This window comes from Colius striatus, chromosome 5, assembly GCF_028858725.1.
Source record: "Colius striatus isolate bColStr4 chromosome 5, bColStr4.1.hap1, whole genome shotgun sequence".
In the NCBI taxonomy this organism is placed as follows: domain Eukaryota; kingdom Metazoa; phylum Chordata; class Aves; order Coliiformes; family Coliidae; genus Colius; species Colius striatus.
The window spans coordinates 20,108,390-20,130,286 of NC_084763.1; the positions used below are offsets into that span (position 1 = coordinate 20,108,390).

Sequence of the window (21,897 nt, forward strand, 5' to 3'; positions counted from 1 at the left end):
TACTGAAAAGCAAAATCTCATAATTCAGCTTCAGCTGTCCTCTTTAACAGTGCTCAATGACTGCCTGGTCAAATCAAACTAAATAACGGGAGAAGTTGTTGCACCAGTTAAGAGGATGAAACTATTACTTTAAAATGCCCCTGAGTAACATCTCTCCAATAGTAAAAAAAAACCACCAAAAACCAAAACCAAACCCAAAACATACATTCCAAGTCATCTAGTTTTCATTTATATCGGGACTGATGAGGGAATAAGGTGACAGCTCACAGCCTGAACATCTGCAGTCTTTCTTTTTGCATGCCTTTATCCTAGTGTCATCACCAGCAACAGTTCTTTTGTGTCACATTCATGCCAAGAACCAGTGCTTAAGAGGTGCACATTAAAATGAAGCACTGCAGAAACGTACATGATAGAATGAACTCTGAGAGCAACATGATTTTAGACTTGCAATGAACTTATGCCTGATACATAATTCAGCATTTCATGGTGCAGATCAGGAATTTCTCAAAAAAACCCCCCAACTGTGTCTGTTGCTGTGGAAATTCCCTACTGCTCTAGGAAATTCACTATTAGATAACATGCTGATGTGATCATTTTGTCAACTGACAATCAACAATTGTTTCAAAATGCTGAATTCTTGCAAAACATTACTTTTGTAATATTGATTACTTGAAATACCTGAAAATTGAAGTCAACCCCTGAGCTGCATAAATGGATTTTGAACACTTTTGAGCAGGAAAGAAGAGAAGTAGAAAGTGAAATAAAACCATCATCAATGTCTCTGCAATTTTAGGGATGACTTACACCTCAGTATCCTAACTGAGAAAAAGTTAAGGTGCAGAATAGCCAGTGAGGTATATGAGAAAGAAATAAAGCAAGGAAAAGCTTAAAAAAAAAAAAACCCAACAAAAAAAGGAAAATAAGAAAATCCAAGGCATGTGTGCAAACACAATGGGACATCTGATGTGGAAGGTCCGTATTTCCCTACTGCTAGGGAGTCAAAAGACTGGCATGAGTCCTCATGCAAGGGGACTACTTCCCAGCAGGTAACTCACCATGGTCATTTGCTCACTGATCATTCTCACTTGCCCACACTGAGTGCACTTGTGCCACTTGAATACTCAGGTGATTTGCACCCAGCCTGTTCCACTGAAACCTCCAATTAGCCGGACTTCATCATCAAAATGGGATCTTTATATGAGGAAGTACCAGAGTGTCGGATGTCTGTACTTACTTGAGGCAGACTGATTTTGGTATGTATTTGTAAAGCTGCATATCTAAGTCTCATTCCTTAGAATTCATCACTTGTACAGGTTTATATTCATACTCAGGTGCTCACTAACCCATCACTAAATGCCCATTACCTGTCTGGATTCCCAGCTGGCCAGTTCGGGAACTAGACACCATGAAATCCTGATCCCAAATGGGAGAATTCTGGCTGTCCACTTCTTCTTCCAGCATCGACAGAAACCTAGGCACAAAGCCAGGTGAAAAATTAATAGGATCATCCAAACAGGTTCTTTTTCAGAATAAGCATTTGCAACTTTTTAAATTTAAAAATGTTCACTGATTCAGCAAGAAAATGCTGTCTGTTGATTCCTAAAAAAAACAAACACAAAATCACAAGCCTACAAGAGTACAAGAGTAGACATTATCTTAATTCAGCAGAGAACTTTCACCTGTGGATGATTATAGGCAATATTTATCTAATTTGCAAATGCAGAAAGAACCAGTTAGAAACCACTTTTACAGAACAAAACCATGCACTAATAAGAAAGCTATGAGTTGACAGATGCCAAAGTACTCATGTTATACAAATATGTCTATTTTTACAAAACAATATTTTGCAGATGCACTTGCATTCTGCCTCTCACAGGTTTATAAAATCCCAGTTTTAATTATTAACAATGGTCTTAGGAAGGTATTTTCATTTCTTAAGCATCCTGCTCTAACATTTAATTGTATGTTTGTGCTTGCATCACAGTATTTTTAATCTTACTTTGCTACACTTCTAGAAACAGAGTGAAACTCTCTTAGTATTATTGTATGTGAGAGAATTTCCACAGATCAGTCTATCCAGTATGCTTGCCTTCACAGGGCTAATACATCAATTCCCTTTCAAAAGCAAGATAACTGCTTATACTGCGTTACACAAAAAGGGTTTGCAGACCAGAAGTTAACACAGCACATTTTCACATTCTAGAGTTATCCATACATGTTGAAACTGTACAGCTGAAACCAGCTGTACAGCTGTTAAGTAAGATGTTCTTGATCGGGATAAGGATTTCAGTCCTACTCTTCTACTTTATATATTAGATATTTATACCTAAGCACAACTATGTATGTTGTTTCCACAGCTGATAATGGCTAAAAATCTGTCACAAATGATCAAATATCTGTTATGGAGCAGAAGCACAAATTAAACTGTAGCCAAGGCTACATTTACAGGCAGCGCAGAGACTCTGCGTTCAGCCCCTTTGGTGACTGTTTCCTAGGTACATACAGACACAACCTGTGTACCTAAGAACACAACCCCAAGGAGCAGGTGCTGGGGCAGCAGGAGCCCTGTGCTGACACCAGGCATTGGCTCTGTGATCCAACCTGCAGATCCTCCACAGGGTTCACTCTGCCTAATGCCAGTAGAAAGACAAATGCTTCAGAAAACTACAGCCCATAAAAGACTTCAAGTGTTATTTGTATTTCCCCCAGATCATCAGCAAACAGTGCTTGCCTTTCTTTTTTTTTCCCCAGCAGAATATTAAAAGGAATTACAGTGAATAATAATGCTTTCCAAATTACTTATCTAGGCTGTAAAAGGCAGCAGAAACACAGGGGTACATGCACACCTCCTTACTCTGCGAATCTGCTCCTTATATCAATGCGGTGTTAAATTCCTTTTTTATACCCATTTAAGATATGAGGTCAGATGATCCTATTCCCAAATATACACAAACATTCCTTTATCCATAACAGTCTACTCCGGAGACAGTTTATATTCAGTGTACCACATTCAGTGGTAAAAGGAACTTCTAATAATAGTAGAAGCAAATAATCCTGGCTTTACTCAGCTTTGGAAAACCCATGTTGCTTTTCCATTTCCTGAGCACTAACTCAAATCTAGTCCCAGACTGCACCACATCAGTCCCACCATCTCTCCTGTAGGTTCAGTTCCTTTGCTGACGGAGGCACAGACTTTTAAATATGGCCTAGAGAGCCAAGCCATCCTAACAAAGTAAGGACATATGTGAAGTGATATACTATTTTAACAGGAAGCCTACAATGAACGATTGTGACACCACCAGCTCCCCTAAACACCAGTAAAATGTTTGAAATTAAGGATGGTCAATTTCGAGCATGTTTTGAGACAAGTCCTTCTCGCACATACTCCATTATGTATTTCTTGTTGTTTAATTGTGAGAAATCATCATCAATATTCCGGTATTGGAACAGGTAGCCAATATGAAATTTATGAGTTTAGGATTCACTGAAACAGCTTTATACTGACTACTCTCTTCTTTGTCAAACAAACACAACTCTTCTAGGGGAAGGGTGACTACTTTGTTCCCTATTACAATGTTGAACTCCACTCCGGTTTAATGACACGTTAAAATAAAACTCCACTACTACACTCTCTTTTCTACTGCTCTATCACAAAAGCAGAAGCAAGTGTGTGATTTTGCAGATCTGGATCGATGCTGCTTCCAAGGACTACAGAAAAAGGAAGTAAACAACCAAAAATACCTGCTAATAGGCAGTAAGCCCAATTTCCCAGCAAGATGAATAATCTTTTTTATAAAATAAAGCCCTAAGACACAGCAAAACAAGTGGCTGCGTATATAAAATACACAAGTTCAAGCTATGGCAGAAAAGAAACCTGCAGTATCTAGTTGTCACTGAAAAAAAGGAGAAATTATTTTCAGATGCAGCAAATTTGTACATTTCCATGCCAAAGCTGCCTAGTACTGGTTAACTTTGAATGCAGGCACATTGCAATCCCTTACTTTGGGAAATGAGTGAGGATTAGTGTTCGTTTCTCTTGAGGAAGCTTGTCTTTTTCTTGCCTGGCCTGCTCCAGCAGCTGCCGTCTCATTACAGTAAAAACGGAACGAAGCAACGTCCTGCCAAAAACCTGGGTGGTTTCATACCGAGGTAGACTGTCACAGAACTGAGGGACATTACAGTAACAAAGCCACCTTTAAAGGGGAAAAAAAAAGCCAGTTACTTATCACTGTCTAACATGAATGAATGCAATCAAACCACTACCCACATCATTCATAACACAGCTGAGAGGTATACAGCTATATAAATCAGTCCTGCATCAAGTCTGGATAGAGTTAAGCAGTATTAAGTTGCTCAGTTTTTTAAAGAAATGACAGACAGTGCTTTTAAGTCTCTATATATTCTTTTTCTCTGCAGTCTAGTTTCCAAAAAGCATTCTTGTTTCAGATAATAATCTTAGATCACATAAAATTCACGTTGAAGTGAGAAATTCTCTCCATAGCTCATTCATTCAGCCTTCCACATCTCCTGTGTATGGCTCTGAAGACCCTTAGTTTGGCCTATTTTCCCCTTTACATTTCTACATTTCCCCACTCAGATGAAAAAAGGGTGACAGTTCTAACTAGCTCCATCCCAGTCCAACAGGACTTCCACCCTGATCTCCCACAAGTTGGCTTCTTCCCATTACACCTTGACTTGATTCTCTTTCGTTTACCAGTAACTCCCTCCATGAGTTTTGCGTTAAGAAGTACACATGAAAATATAGCATGTCATGTTACTTTCCTGGATAAAGGGGTCATGGTAGTGAAGAGGTAAATCAGGAGTACACAGTCTATGTAGGTCACAAATAAACAAGATTTTGGTATCTGAATGTAGGAGAAACATGAAGAGTATCTGTAGCTTTAGCAGAATCAAACAATCACCATTATGAAAGCTTCAACAATGAAAAAAAAGCGTTAAGAACTGGATGCAGACAGACTGTGCTGGATCCTATATGGATTTTATCACTCAGACCCAAACTACAACCTATCTCAAAATGCTTTCCCAAACTCTTGTGCTTTAATCTTTGCAAACACAAGAGTTGTGAGATACAGTTGTTTGCAGATCTCTCCTCCCTGTTCTTGACTGATAAAGCACATCTCAAAACACAAAGATGCATGTGAAGCTGAGATAGTTTCACTTAAATCCTCGGGTTTTCAGATGAAGTTGGTGACTGCAATAATTCACAAGGTGCATCCATGGCACACAGTGGCTTCCTTAGCACCCTGAGCAGTACCTCGAACGCCGTGGAGGGGAGAAGCTCATCATGACAAGTTTCATCAGATGGAAAGTGACACCACTTTGGGTCAGAGGGAAACTTAGGGACTGCAGGCAGCAAGGTTTGAGAAACCACGAGTGACAAACTGATTAGCAACAAAAGTCACCAACTAAAGCCAATGCTAGCTACTGATTCTTAATAAAAGTTGACTCCAACTAACCCTGGCTATCCTCGATCACAAATAAATGAAGGTCAAAGACCCACAAAATCACAGTCTTAGGAGCCAGTAAGTCTTTCGTGCCAGGCAGTTATCTGAAGTGATAGGTCATCTGAGAGCACCCTGGTTAAACATTGACATTGTGCAATCTTTGGTATCACCAGTCTCAACTCACACCAGGGTCTGCTGTTCTCCTTCATGGTGCTGAGGTTTGTCTGAGGAAAGGCCACCAGGAAAGCAAGCAGAAAGCAGCACTCATCCTTAGCTAGGAAAATTGTCCCAGTCTGTTGCTCCTGGGAACAGGTATGCTGACAGAGACATTAGCTAACTGCCACCAGCACTTTAACTGTCAGCTGCACCAGCAGGAACCTTAACTGCTGTTAGAGTGCTAACTGAAAAAGGTGTTGCATTAGTGTTGTGAGAAAAGCAAAATTAAGATACCCAGCTTTTTACCCTAGCTCTTCTTCCCCCAGTGACTAAGTTACTACTTTGAGTTCTGATAATGTATTAAAAGGTCATAGTAACAACTATCACTTAAAAAAACCTAGTAATATCTACTCCCCATTTAGCATTCCAGCACTTAGAAAATTATTTTAATTTTTAAAATCATCTATGATTTGCTTTCAAACTATGATGCTTTACAATGCTTAATGTTATCTTCTTTACTTGTTTTTTTTTCAAGATGAACAACAAATTGCCTGAATTTTTAGTACATGAATTAAGGACATTAAATAAGGCTGATGTCTCAAGAAGACTGAGAGCAACTTTGGAAAGACAGGATATGCAAAAAGGCATTGTTAGATACTAATGCTTATGACCTCTACTCCCTGTTCTTGGTTGATAAAGCATACCTCTCAAAACACAATGATGCATGTGAAACTCTGATACCGTCTCATTGAAATCCTCAGGCTTTCATATAAACTCCGTGACTGCAAAAAATCGCAAGGTGCACCTATGGCATACAAGTACTGCTATATTCCTGAAGTGCCTACATGCCATATTTGCAAGTAACATTTGTAATAAGCAAAAGCAGCATTACCTGGTATAATTAACTTTATATCCCGCAATATCATCATTGGGTGATCTTAGTCTTCGCTGAGAAGGTGTCTCCAAGTGCCAGTAGTTAATGCGATTCAGAAACATTTTAGCCAGTTCCACTATTGTTTGCCTTTCCTTTGTGGGCAAGTGACTAAATTTGTACTGCACAAAATTATTCACACCCTTAAAACAGAGGAAAATTCCATTTAATTATTTTAGTGATTTTTTTTGTAGGAGTGTCTTTGAACATTCCTCACTTTACATTTATTAACTCTGAACGTGCATTACATGGGAAAAAAATATCTCTGCAGCTACTTTCCAACAGTAGAGTAAGGTCTGTGGACTTCTAGTTAAATTTGTGTCTACACATGATATTGTTTTTTGAAGAAGTGCCAGTATTTCACAAGCATGTCCCCTCCTTGCACTTTGCATGCGGTCCACTTGAAAATAAAAATAAATCAAACACTACTGAGACCGCTAAAATGTGTGACTAAAAATGTTGCAATGCATACATAATAAATCAATTATAATACTGTAGCTTAGCAAATAATTTTGTGTGATTTGAGTTACTGAATTTCTAAAAACAGAAATCAAGCAATAAAGTGTTTTGATTTTCCTAAATTATAAGAAGTGAGAGTTGCAAGGACAGAATTACTACACGTAACAGTCTTCACATTTAAAATATTCTGTTTAATGATAGAGCATCTATTCATCCACTGATGGGAAAACATCGAGTTCCTGTTTCAGCAAGATACGTGAGCCTCTGCACAGTCTCACTGGAGCTAATAGGCCCACTTGTGTGCCAAAAGTGCATTCTCAGGAGCTTGCTTAACCAAAATCTGAATTTGTCATATGTTCTTTTTCAGTGAGAGTTACAAAAGCCTCAATTATTCTTTAGTTTCAGCTTTGTTGTGTACCCTTTAAAAAGAAGGTTATGATCTGACATTTTCACTGATTTACAGAAGTGTCATTTTAATATTGGATTTCAAAACTTCAATAGAATTTTTCCTCACTTGAAACAAAGAAAGATTAGAACTGCCACACATAAAATTAGTATTTTAAGTTCATTCTTTAAAACCACAAAAAAGTCAGTTTCATTAAAACATAAAATAAATAATGAGAGAAGTCAAATAATGCAACTACTGTACCAACTAAAGGAGAAGCAGCAGCAGGGGACTCCTACAGTCCCCTACTTTGTCTTGTGTAACACACAGAAACATCTGCAAACTGCCTAAAATGCCATGTTTTCAAAATCAGTACCTACGCTTACAAGCAAAACCAAAAAACAGCAAAATCAAAAAATCCCACCAAATAAAAAACCACACCAAACAAGCCCACGTTTTAACTGTTTACCTGTTCAATACTAGGTTTCTCAAATGGAGGACTTTCCAAAGATCCTTCTACTACAGGTTTTCCCATCTGTAAAATGCACTTCCTCAAAAGCTGTTAAAAATACAAACATTTTTAAATCAGCTTATTTGCATACATAAGTTCAGTTCAAGTCACAGGTGCACAACACACTGCAGGCAGTGTTGAAAATTTGGCTATGTATCTTATTCTTTAGTCATCTGAAGTTATAGCTACTAAACTTCCTTGCCAATTCGCCTTCTTTGAAATGCAGGTTCTACAGTTTATAGATAGAGTCAGCTCCTCAGCCATCAGGATGACCTTTGGAGTAAGATACAGTACGTTGCAAGTACCACTACTAGCCCATAGTTAGCCACTAGAGCAGTACACCAAAGAAAAAAGTCTCATCAGATAAAGTAAACATATGTATGAAGGGCAGTGGAAATGGCTTATGTGTGAGAGAGTGAAGAACCTAAGAGGATACTACACAAGTTCAGCTTACTTTGAACAGGTAGAAATAAACTTGCTTGGTATCTGCATCTTCTTCTTTGTGGACACAAGTGAACAGATACTCCACATCCAATACAATTCCCAGAAGCCTATTCATTTCCTCCTCAGACACATTCTCCAGGTGAGAAACATGAGCAGCTAAACAAAATAAAAATCCAAACATGTAAAAAGCCTACTGACAGAACCAATAGCACAATATTCTGCAGAATATCTCAAACTAAGCCATAATGGTAAAGCCACTGGTCCTGTAATAGCCTATTTATTTAAACAGAACATCTTATCATAGGTAAGTGAAATATATGACACGCGGGAACAATTTGTAAAGGTAGTCCAGTGGTGGTAATTCTCACAGCAAAGGAACAATGGCTGGTTGGAAACAAAGAATCTGTTAATCACAGAATCATAGAATGGTAGGGGTTGGAAGGGACCTCTAAAGATCATCTGATCCAACCCCTCTGCTAAAGCAGGTCCATAGGTTAATACTTAAACCAGACCACACAAGTATTAACATGTTGCAGTATATAAATAACTACATAAATTTCTGTCCAAGAGCAATGTTTTTGAGACAAGGTTTCTTTACCAAAGAAATCCACAATTCCCATAAATTATGCAATCCAGGTGTTGATACAAGTAGCACCTCACTCTGTGAATAGTAAAAAAAGCAATCAACCAACAAAACCACTTTGTAAATAAGTTTTTGTATTAAATTGGACTTTACTGGCTAAGTCTCCCAATAACATGGAGTCAAACTATGCTTTGTGCACATTATATCAGCAAAGTTTTTGTTCATTTCTTCAGAAGTTTATGAAAAAAGCAATATATCGTAAATTCCAAGTGACAAACTCCCTTTTATCAGCTCCAAAGGTATATACAGTTCCACATTTGTCATTTTCAAGAGCTTGAGGTTTGTACCCGTGAAGCCAGACATTCACTTCAAGCTGGTGTGAACAACTGACCCCAGGAAAAGACAAGGTAATTTAAAGCAATAATTCCCAGAAAGAAGATATTTGCATTTCAAAAAGCAACAATCTTCACTGACTCCAAACCAATGTGTACATAGTATGCATATCCTTTCCTCTGAAAGGACAAGAAAATATCCTTTAAATTAACAAAAAATCAAAAGGTTGGTCATATTATTTTTTTCTGTATTTTAATAACTTTTGTCAATATTTATTTCTTAGACAGTTATTATTTTATCACAGATCTGCCAATGTGATGAGGATTGATATGTTTTTGACATAAATTTGATTCCTTATTAAGAGAGAAAGTGGAGAGAAGTAACATTTGACTCGAAAATGATCATATTTATTGGCCACCCAGCAAAGACTTTGTTTTTAGAAGCTTGGTAGGGCACCTGTCAAAACATTTAAATTCAAAAAATTTGTGCATCTTCAAGTAAAAAGGACACCATAGCTCAGAACATTAAAAAGATTCGAGTGATTGTTTTTATTTAAATTAACATTTATAATACAGTGTCTAAAGTCCTGAGCATATGCTCAGAACTGAAAGAGGAATGACTATCATGAGCTTTATTTAAGGACAAATATTCAGCATTCTGGCATTTAATTTCTGTTTGTGAGATAGATATGAAGTTTTAATAGTCCCAGCTGTCTGTTCTAATCTTGTAAAAGTAATAAATACCCTCTTAGATGAGCAATGCATTAGAAATTGATAACATACTAAAGAAACCTTGCACTCAACTAACAAATGAATAAAATATCAGCATAAGAAGCCATTTCCTCGCAGTTTCCATATCAATACTGAAAGTTACCTTGACTACTTAGTGACCATATTTAAAGATTTTATTAAACTGCAGAATTATGGCTCATACGGTGAGCCTAAAAGTAACATAAGTGTCTTACCAGCCTGTATTTACTATTAGCAGTGAAATTTGCGGTAGAATCACCATTTACCATAGAACCACCGATGTTTGTACATCAGACCAACATACTATCTTTCTTCAGACGTTCAGTCCTTTCCCAAATTCTTGCAGCCATTAGTAAACCTTTTATTAAAGTCACAGTTTTAGTACACTACACAAGTTACACAGTCTCATTTATCTGCATTGTCTGGCTAGTGCACATTTCCTCAGCTGCACTTACACTTGCAAAAAAAAACAATAATAAATTTTAAAATATCACAAGCATAAAGCATGCAGAAAAAAGCAAGCATAAAGAGTAAGGCCAATGCAATGATAGGAAGACCTGAAAAATAGCAAGTTAAGTTATTTTACTTGTGCAAATTCAAAAAACCAAGTACCAGAATGTATGAATTAGGACACTGAGAAAACAGATTGAGGAATATGTCCACAGTCTACCTCAAACTAAGTGTGCACATAAAATCACCAGTGATATATACAAGACAAGCAAATCAAGAAATATCCAATTAGGCTAAGTGAAGGTGCAGAGCAAGAACTGAAGGCAGTGCTGAGAAAAAAAGAGACTGCATGTGTATATAGTGTACTAAAACATTCAGAAACCAGTTTTAAAAGCTATTCAAGACTGAAAATGTTTACCAACAGGAAAATGCACCCTGTAACACATGAGAAAACAATCAAATACAAATGAGGAAAGAATCTCTGACTATCTAATGCCTGCTCTTGAGGCTGGTGGAAAATGAATTCCCCTGACATCCAACTTGGTCACCACAGTGCTATGGCAGTGACTCAATATACTGCCTAAATAAAAGAAATATTAATTAAAAAATGGTATTGAGCCAATCTGTGGAGCTGAGCCACAAACAGAAGAACACATGTTCTAGATAAGCAGGCAGATGACAAAAAAAAAAGAACACAAACTGTAGGTAAGTAGACAGAAATAAGTTAATTTCAGCTACTTCAAATGAAACATTATCATTAGCTGCAGCTGGAAGAAGCTAAAAGCAGCAGTAAATAAAAATATAGTTTGTTCCATAAGGTACGTGTCACTGGTACCAGTTTTCCCTGGTTCGCTAACTAATGAGCAGTGTAAGATCTTTTAATAGACCAAGAACAGCCTCAGCCTTTAGAGGAGATGAATTTTTCTACAAATTACATGGCATTCACAAATTCTGCTGAAGAACTGGGAACTGACAGACACAACATCTGGTAAAATTAAAAAAAAAAAAACAAACCAAACCAAAACCACAAAAAACCCAAAACTCTTTCTTCAAAGGCCAGGAATGAAAGGGATGGAAAACAGAAGCTATCATAACTGCATAACCAAAAGGAGCACACACAAGCTGCATGATGAAAGGCTGAAACTAACTAATTTGGCTAAAGCAAACAAAGTCTCTGTGGTGCTATGAATTTGTTAATCTTTGCAAGTGAACTCAGAGATATCAGAAAAACAATCTGCTGAGAAACACAAACATAGATCAAATGTAAGGAGGGCATTAAAAAAAAGTGGAAATAGAAATAAATCCCTTTTTTTTTTTAAGTATTCGACACAAAATACAATATTATTTTCAAACCACAATGATCCACTGTGAAGATTTTAGATTTCCTTATCTTATTGTCCTAAGTTTTGGACATCAACGAAAATTAAATAGCAACTGCTTCTTTTCAGTTAGTTCTGAATTTTAGTTTATCTCAATTTTTATCCAATATTTGCTAATGTACACAGCTTTTACTTTGGATAAGCAAAATTCTTTTTAAAAAAAACAGTGATTCACCACTCTTTTTAAGGCTATGTGGGTAACAGATCATTATTTATTACCAGTCTGGAAGAAAAAAACAAAGCCCCACAGCAGTAATTGTTGATTTTGAGCAGTTGCTTCCAAGATACGCAGGCTGTCTGCACAATAACTTAGACAGCACTGAGATGTACAATCCCAATATTATTTTCTGAGACACAGAAAAGGCACAGTTCTTTTTGTAAGCAAGAGTAAGTACCTGCTTTATCCACGTTCAATAATATTTTATAGTCTATTCTATAGTAAGAAAGCACAATACAGCCTACAGGAGAGAGTCATTCATGTAACTAAGGCAGCTGACAGGACTAGGGGTAATGGACATAAGCTAGAACACAAAAAGCTCCACTTAAACATAAGGAAAAATGTTTGCTGTGAGGGTGAGGGAGCCCCGGCACAGGCTGCCCAAGGAGGGTGTGGAGTCTCCTTCTCTGGAGGTTTCTCAAGACATGCCTGGACACGTTCATGTGTGATCTGATCTAGATGGACCTGCTTCTGCAGGGGGGTTGGACTGGATGATCTCTAAAGGTCCCTTCCAACCCCTATCAGTCTGTGATTCTATGATAATGTGAGGCTAATGCATACATTACACAAAATATTAACATTGCTTAACAGTAATCTCACATTTTAACAATAAGATGTCCGGCTTGTTAGAAGTTGCACCTTAGTTTGATTTCTTCAAAACTCATTTTAGGATACTTCTGATATATTTTCATCCAAGTTATCTGACATTTATGCCCAATTGTAACCCCCATTTCTAGGTCTTGGCGCAGCCACCGTCTCACAAGAGCAGAGATTTCTGGCTGTAGGCATGGAGCTGCAAGAGAAAGGCCAAAGCTTACCCAGCATGTGGTTGCAGCTGCGGCAGGGCTCAGCCAGGCTCACCACCGCCTGCTGCAGCTCTGCCCGTGGTGGCGTGGGTGGCGGGTTGGGGTTCTTCCAGCCATTGCATTTACAGGATTCCTCAGCCTGAAATCAAAGCAAAGGAGTATCAATCAACATTCTGAAACACAGGAACTTGCTGAAACTGTGTTATTTTGAAAACAATAAAAAGTAGCATTAATTAATTACCAGATGGAGCTTTGTTTTGAGGCGCAGGGTTGTCACATTTACTGGTATATCAACATGTATGGATCCTGCCACTGAGACAATTTTAATGATTTAAACAGAAATGGGTTTGCCTGCACCAGTACAGGCTGAGGGTTGACCTGCCAGACAGCAGCTCTGCAGAGAAAGACCTGGGAGTCCTGGTTGATAAAAAACTAAATATGAGCCAGCAATGTGCCCCCGTGGTCAAGACAACCAATGGCATTTTGGGGTTTATTAAGAAGAGTGTGGCCAGCAGGTCGAGGGAGGTTCTCCTCCCCCCCTACTTTGCCCTGATGAGTAGAGTCCTGGAGTCATCTTGAGTCCTGTGTCCAGTTTTGGGCTCTCCAGCTCAAGAGGGACAAAGAACCTCTAGAGAGAGCCCAGTGGAGGACAACCAAGATAGTGAAGTGAGCAGAGCATCTGTATTATGAGGAAAGACTGCGGGACTTTGAGGTGTTTAGCCTCAAAAAGGGACTATGGAGGGGGGAACCTCATCAACACTTTTAAGTACCTAAAAAGATGGATGCTGTGAGGATGGGGTGACAGGTTTTTTTGTAGTGTCCAGCAACAGGCCTAGAGATAATGGGCATAAGCTGGGACACAAAATTTCCACTTAAACATAAGGAAAAACTTCTTTACGGTAAGGGTGAGGCTGCCCAGGGACACCATGGAGTCTCCTTCACTAGAGGTGACCTGATTGAGTGAAGCTCCTTTAGCAAGAGGTTGGACTAGATGATCTCTAGAGGTCCCTTTTGTGATTCTGTGGGTTATCTAACAAGTAAGACATCTATCAGTGCCTTGTCAGCTATACCAGCAACAAGGAACCATGCAACTAAAACTAAACTCATGACAACCCAAGCAGGGTTAATTATATTGAAATAAACAAACAACAACCGCCTTATTGGAGAATGCTGTCTAAGGCAAGGCTTGGCCACAAAAGCAACGAATGCCAAACAGAGTGGCATTACCACTGCAACCTGACACTTAACCTAGAAAGTTGGTTCACTCAGCATAATACACCTCTGATAGACTGCAGCTAAAAGGGGTGACCATGAAGGGTGAGGGTGTCACTTTGGTAATTGTGTCTCAAAACATTCAGAAGTTCCAAGTACCAATTCTAGTTATCCAACGAGAAACTTTATAGGACAGGATCTTCTTCTGCATATTGCAAGATATGGTAGTTATTTTGATGGTAAGGTACTTCTAAGATCATTCATATGCCTATTTGAAGATCTAATGGGAATGAAAGCATGCTTTCCTATTGCTCAGAGATATCTGCACTGGGTTGTAACAAGATAGTCATGAATTCGCACTGCCAAGACCTCAGCAAGGAAAGTATGCCAACTGCTGCATAATATTTATGACTGCACAAACCTTAGTAGGAGAGATTGTGATGTTAATATATCCAGCATTAATGTGTCATTTTTCAAAACTGATTCTGAATGTATTTAATACAATCTATTTCAGAAATCTATCTAATTTTCCATTTATATTTCCAAATCCCATCTTACCTAAGGAAAAACAACTCAGGAGAAGCACAAAGCATCACAGTTTGCCAGTCCCTAAGACTGACAGCTTTGCAGACTGATGGTAATTTGTTCTTTGAAAGTAATTTCAATATGCATCAGCCTGAGCACCAAGAAAACTGCCGCCTGCAATTTGCTGAGCACCTCATGATGTTTTTACCATCTCTAACACTTCAGTATTTATCTGGTTGGGCTCTTGGTCCCTGGTGCCATGGCCTGGGCCTCTGCCTAGGGCAGTTTGGTAAGTAGGAAGGGATGTGAGGAGCATTTTCAGCAGCCAGAACCATTAAGATGACTCAGAAATCCACCTGCAAGTGCCCAGCAAAACCACTTCCACCTACTCCCCTTGGAAAGGGGACAAACTGCATAGCCTGAACTCCCTGGCTCTCCAAGCTCCTTGCAAGAGTGCCAACTGCCTGCTGACACGGGGATTTCTAACGTGGCAGCAAAGAGGTCAGAGTATGAAATGAGGGAGACAACGAAAACTTTTTTTTTTTTTAAGTTTCATAAAATTAAATCTGAAAAGTTTTATGGTGAATTTTGTTATTTTTCTATCACATTTTCTAGGAGTGATATGATTGACAGAGAAGTGAAGGAGGCCCAGTGTTGTTTTACAACAGAAACCATCTCTTACAGTGTTACAGGCATTGAGCCAGTTTTACATTTATTTGTCATACAGACCTATAGGACCTCTCTAAGTTTAATGACTACAAAGAGAGATCAGTGATTGAACCCGTGAACCAAGGATTGCCCTGATATGAGAACTTTTGGACATCCGTGAGATAATGTGAAACCCTGCTTTCAATCAGCAACTCATGCCAGGCAAAACCAATGCCAAGTAAGCTATCTACATTTGCTTTGTGAAGAGGCAATGTTGCCATGAAAGTTTTTGCAGTTAAGACAAGGATAGAGAAGCTCTAACAGAAAAAAACTGTCAGAAAATGAGACTATCGCCAAAGAAAATTCAAGAAGCAACCATAAAGAAGTTTTCAAACAAAGATGAATTGAATATTATATGAGGGAAGAAAGATTTTATCCTTCCCATGCAGCTGTCCAGACAAACGTTCAAGACTGTAAATTACTGACATAATATCATGCTTATTATTAATTGCCTTAAATTATTCCACAATGAAACACATCCAAAAAAAAAAAACCCTCAAACTAAACAAAAGCCTTTGGAGAAATTTTGCTCAGGGTGGAAGCAGTGTTTCACAGAAGCTCACCACATAATGTTTACTACCAAGCCTAAAAACTAAAAACAGTGAGTAACTACACAAACTTTAGTGTCACACAATAATTAACAGCAAAGATGCAAACAAGCAGATGCATGAATCTCGGTAACAGTTCAGTTAAACTGCCAAAAATAAATATCAACCCACCCACAGAAGAATAAAAAACAGCATGTTCAATGGCAGATTTTTCTCTGCCCTCAGTACTATTTCCTTACCAGATCTTTCTGAAGTAGTTGTTAATTTTTATTGTTCAAATTATTCCAGAGACCTTTCTTAAACAACTAGTAGGGTAAGGGGTTTTTTTTGTTAATGTCTCTATAAAACACCAGCATCAGCATAAATATTAACCAAGGAGAAACACAACTCAAAAAGGTCCTCTTTAAAACTAAGCTTTCATTGTAGATGTTGACAGTGCAAGTATTTTGCAGCGAATACGCAATGTGCATTCCTCAGTGGCTTAAATTGCTGAGTTGTTTCAAGTCTTCTACAGCGTTTTGTTCATTTGGTGCTTTCTTTGTCTATCTTCAGCTTTTTCCTGTCTTTCTTCCTTTTACTTAATGTCACTCATCTGCTTTCCATTAGAAAATAAAGTATGACTTCACCTCCACAAAAACTTATTTAAGATCAAAATAGTTTAGAGGAGAGGAAGGAAAAGAAGCATTTGAACTGGCACATCCAGTCCTTGGAGCCTTGTTTTCTGGGACATCTGCAAAGATTTGATAAGGACAGTGGGGAAAGTTGGAGGACTTCTACCTTACTGAAGCCTTTAAAGTAACAGCTGTCATCTTTGCAGGCCAGGGGATCATGAACACTTCATCTTCATTGGTGGATTGTAATAAAATTGGATGAGTATAATACAATAAAACAGAGCATTTATATACTGTTGCCCACTCCCTGCCCTCCCTCCAAAAAAAAAAAACTCAAAACCCCAAACAAACCACAGTGCAGAAAATATGTACATTTTGCAAGGTACAATACAATTTCAGGAATTTCTTACCACTTCAACTTTAGGTGGAGTGTTACAACCTGAGAAATCTATCTAGTAGCTCTGGGCAGTGAAAACTCCAATTTGGGACAAACTAAAGCTACTATTTCCATTAAAATACTGAAAATAATGACAACAGGTAAAAAATGGACAGTAAAAAACAATACAACACACTTCAACACATATTGTTAGCATTTTTTATTTAAAAAGGAAGCACCTGAAACTTACGACATTGCCCATATCAGCCCCTTTAAGTGGGTTTCAGGTGCCTAAATACTGATGAATAAAGAAAGAATGCTACAGTAACTTATGGATGGAAACATTCCTTCCCTTTTTGGATAGTGAAATTAGCACAGAAACATGCAAACTTCAAGCTAAATAATTGCAAAGTAAAAGACCCCAGTAGTTACAAAACTGAGTTTCAAAACAGCTGTTTTTCTGGGCTCTTCCAACTGAAAAACCACAGAGGTTGCCCTGTTTGGTAACTGAAATGTAAAGCAAACTCAACAAATTATATACACATGACATTACAGATTTTCCTTTTTATTTCCAGCAGGTGTAACTACTCTAGAAAGAATATTTTTTCTCACAACATAAAAGCCGTGTAAAATACACTACAAGCTTTTTTTCCCTGAAAGTCATAATCTCAAATCAATACTTCTAAAAAAAGAACATTACACAAACCAACAAATATATTCACAAATTTAAAATACATATTTTTCCTACTCAAACATTCAGTAGCCAGCAATCAGACAGTTAGACATTTCTTGGAGAGCCATTCATACACATCAGGAAATGAGCTGACCCATTTATCTTTAACAGTACAAAAGAATCAGTTCAATATTTAGCTTTAAGGACATGTTCTTCATTTATTGATCAATCCAAGTGTTTTATTTCCTGTATTTTCCAGTTGGACTTAAAGAACAGATGTAGGCTATCATATAAAGCTTTTTATTAATAATAGGGGACCAATTCCCACCTTGTAAAGTTAATGGTAGAGTTCTTGTTTAATGTAAAGGAAGATGGGCCCGTTAGACATTGTAAACAGATTCACCCCACTGTGGTAAGAAAGCCTCAGACATATGTCTCCTATATACTTCTACAGAAAACAACTTTATCACATTTCCAGATGAGTTTCAAGGAGTTGTACCTTCACTAATACAGAGTCCAATCATAACACAGACAAGTCTGTCTCATGAAAACTAGGAAAAAATATTCCATATTTCATTATAGAAACGGTGGTGTATATTTACCCTATGAACAATTTTTTTATGTGTAAAACTCTAGGACCAGAAGCAGGAAGAAGTGCCTTTACCAAGGGCCATCAGTTGGTCTGGAGCCTGGGACCCAGATTTTACTTCAGCCTCTGCCACTCGCTCACCTGCCATAGGTCCTTGACCGAGTCATCTCATCAGAACCCTTCTCACTCTCTGTCCATCTTGTTTAAGCACAAGGTCTCTCTTCCAGGAGGTATTATTCCCTGCTCCTTGAGCAAATGCCTTAGGCTACTGGGCTCTAATTCTTATTAAATGCATCCAGGCATTACTGCAAAATACATATAATGAGAAACAACCAATTGTACAGAAAACTTAGTGTACTAAAATAGTACATATTTCAACTTGTTTATAAGAAAAACTCCCAGTGGGATTGCAGAGAGTTGTATTTTCACATACTGTAAACCAACCGGGCAAAAAAAAAAAAGCTGAGGAAACTTCCTCCTACATCTTCATTAAATATATTTATGTGTGTAAGCCACACAGTGCTGCCTTTATATAAAAGTGCTGCAAGCTAGAGTGCCTAATGCTCAATTTCACACTGGACAAAACCAAAACGATGTATGCAGCCATTCACAGATGCACAGATATGGCAAGTGCCAAATGCAAACCCTCTTACACATACAGCACTACTGTGCATTTCCAGAAATCAGAAGAACTGTGCCAGCTCCTAATATATATCTTATTGTTTAGAAAGCACTTTCTACCCACACAAAAATTTGGGCATTTAAGAAGGTTTCTTTTACAGGAAAAAGAGAGAACTTGTTCTCTCCCTTCCATCCCAGTCTTTTTTTTAAAGGGGAAAAAAGTAAAGCAGAGCAGCTCAACAGGTAAAACTCTCCCATCCCAATTCTTTAGTAGGAAAAAGAAACAAACACCATGTTTCTCTAGCCTGGGCAGCAGCTCCCTAAACTTCACTCATTCTTCTCAGAACACATGCATGCTGGAGCTGTCTCTGCCAGCAGTCTTTGTCAGCATTTTCTGTGAAGAAAAGGGATTGCTGAAGAAGGGCCAGGAGGTACCTCTTGGGGACTGAGCAGCCTACCCTACAGCAGTACCTACCCTACAGCAGTACCTTACACCCTTTTCTGCTTAGCATTGCTGCTGTCACCTGGGAGACTCATGTTGCTGCCCATCATTGCTCATGAACACACACTTCCTGCCTGTGCTGAGGGTAAGTTCCTAACAAATTATGCATGCTGAATTTTGCAACAAATTCTACATGGCAGAAGGTAATCAGCACTGAGGATGTCATTACCTATTTTCTGCACTCCAATTTGTACAGCTAAGGGTAGATTTACACAAGATTCACATACGGCCACTACTGGAATGAACACAGGTGTCCTCATCAGAGGTGGTCTGTTTGCCTTTCTCTCACTCTTCCACACTCACACACAGAAATACAAAAGAAATTGAAGACAAGTTGAAACCCAAAGTAAGAAAAAGTTCAGTTACACTTTGCACCACTACAGTTTCCTGCAAAATACTAATGTTACAAGACAAGCAGGGTCGTTTTGGAGCACCTGATAGGTGTTTGGGAAGAAAAACAACACATTCTTCCACCCTGCTCCTTTGTTCCCCCTTTATCCTACAGGAGAAGCCTCCTGATTAGTTTAACAAGGAGCTTCCCATCTGTCTACTTGCTTCTGTTTTGAGACCTGAAAGCAAGCTGCCTGTCACTGAATTAGTGAAGTGAAATAGCAAATGTAGGTTTTGCATTGTAATCAAAACATAGAGCAGCTGTGCTGAGATCCTGGCGGGAGGAAGAGGCCCTGGGGTGCTCCCAGCCATAGGTCCTGCTCCATCTATTGCTGGAGTGCCAACAGAGCAGGCACCCAGGACTTCTCTGGGAAGAGGTCCAGCAAGGACATACCATCAGAGCACTGGCAATACGAGTTGTCACTACATTATACCCCACCACCAGAGCCCTGCAAGAGGGAAAGAAGGGCTAGCAGTAGGCCTCAGCCTCCTCCTCTCCCAAATGTCACTTGTCTCCCTTGCAGCAAAGCACCTGCATCAGAGCACATGTGAGGCTGGTGAGTCTCTGAAAAAGGCAGAAGGTTTGTGGAGACGAGGCTGCTTGTACTTGCTTCACAACACAGCTACCTCTGTGATGCAAAGCACCTCAGGAGAAGGCTTTTGCCCTCACAAAGATGATGTGGCAGTACATCAAAAGAAGGAAAAAGCACCTATCAGGGAAAAAAAAGTAATTTATGCACACACATTCCCAACTGCCTCTGAAAATCTTACCCATCCCACAACCAGCTTCATTTAATAGCAAGTCTTGGTAACATAAAAATACGAGTGTGCAATAAAGTACATTGTTCTTCCTTTTAACTTATTGACACAAGGAATAATCTTGCAAAATCCCAAGTATGCACCAAAGTGCATACTTGCCTGCACATTTGGAAACAGCTAAGAAACTGAAACGTGTGTGGCTTCCTTTATTTGCCCTCAAATGACAGCATTGCACTATGCCTTCAGTATACAACTATATCCGACAGGACTGGACAGCCATACTATGATGCCTCTGTACTTTTACCTTCTGAACATTTAGTTTGGCCTTTCACTTAACTGTTGCCCTTTTGAGGCTCCAAAGTAAGGGAACAGAGAAACAAGACACACATTTCTCAGAAACATCTATTGTCAAGACTGAAAGCGTTACTAGTGGATTTGACATCAGCACTGCCAATCTGAACATGTCAGACTGCGCGCCCAGGAATTGCCCCCTCCCTCCCCCCGCACGCTGCGTGTGCACACGCACAGACAATGGCAGCTGTCCCGCAGCGACAGCGCTGGCCAACGAACAGGCAAGTCCCGCTTCCCCTACCAAAAAGAATATTGCAGGTGCAGGGAAACTGCTTGTGCAGGGAAACCCTGGGCAGGTTTCCCAAATACGAGGAAAGCTCCGAGCAGGTACTGGAGAAGAGACAGCCAGTGGGGTGCTGGCAGGGCAGTCCGGGCACCGGGTTAGGCGGTAGGTGACCGACGGGGAAAGACTTTAAGACGAGAGGCCGCGCCCCTTCGCTTCTCTGCCAAAGCGGCTGGCGACCGTGCCAGCTCGGGGCAGCGGCTTTGCGGTGTCGACAGCTCCGCGCTGTCAGGCCGCCGCCGCGCCGCGCTCGCCGGGCAGCCCTCGCCCGGGGCAGGAAGGCCGCGGCCCCCCGGGCAGGCGGGTGTCCGCGCTCCCCGCCGCGCCTCTGCCCAGACAGACGAACACTAGGGACGGGCACCGCCGCTGCCGCCCGGCTCGAGGAGGGCGGCATGGACACGGCAGTTCCATCTCCGGCGCGCCCGGGGTCTGTTTTTGTGACCGGCTGCCGGAAAGCTGCGGAGGGAGCAAGATCTACCGGCACCGCCAGAGCCGCCACTTCCGCGCGTAGCGCCGGGCTGCAGCCGGGCCACCTCCCCCGCCCGGCACGGCCCTTCCCCACCACCGCCCTCCCCTCGCTCCCTCCCTCCCGTCAATCCCCACCCTCCGTGGGCGGGTGGGCGCCCGCGGCCGGCTACCTTACAAGCGGAGTAGACGCCCAGCTTCTCCAGCTTCTTGGCCCGCGGCGCGGCGCGTAGCTGCGCCTTCTTCCCCGCGGTGCGCGCCGAGCCGGGCCCCCCGGGGCTCTCGGCGGCGCTACGGGCCGGGCCTGCGGCGGCCACCCCGCCGGCGGCCGGCGAGCCCTGCTGTGGCCCGCCGCCGCCGCCGCCCGCCGCCCCGACCCCGGCGCCGCCCGGCTCCGCCATGCCCGCGGCGCGGCG

General features: G+C 40.3%; 1 protein-coding gene across 1 annotated transcript in view; it reads right to left on the bottom strand.

The window, feature by feature from the left end:
* The window catches only part of KAT2B (lysine acetyltransferase 2B), a 43,928-nt gene extending 22,031 nt beyond the window's left edge, over nucleotides 1–21,897 (bottom strand). The window contains exons 1-7 of the mRNA XM_061996199.1: nucleotides 21,655–21,897; nucleotides 12,881–13,007; nucleotides 8,362–8,507; nucleotides 7,866–7,955; nucleotides 6,514–6,695; nucleotides 4,002–4,193; nucleotides 1,365–1,471 (exon numbers count right to left, since the gene is read on the bottom strand). Of these exons, the coding sequence (XP_061852183.1) occupies nucleotides 1,365–1,471; nucleotides 4,002–4,193; nucleotides 6,514–6,695; nucleotides 7,866–7,955; nucleotides 8,362–8,507; nucleotides 12,881–13,007; nucleotides 21,655–21,882 (1,072 nt within the window). The 5' untranslated portion in view covers nucleotides 21,883–21,897. The remainder of the gene's footprint in view (nucleotides 1–1,364; nucleotides 1,472–4,001; nucleotides 4,194–6,513; nucleotides 6,696–7,865; nucleotides 7,956–8,361; nucleotides 8,508–12,880; nucleotides 13,008–21,654) is intronic.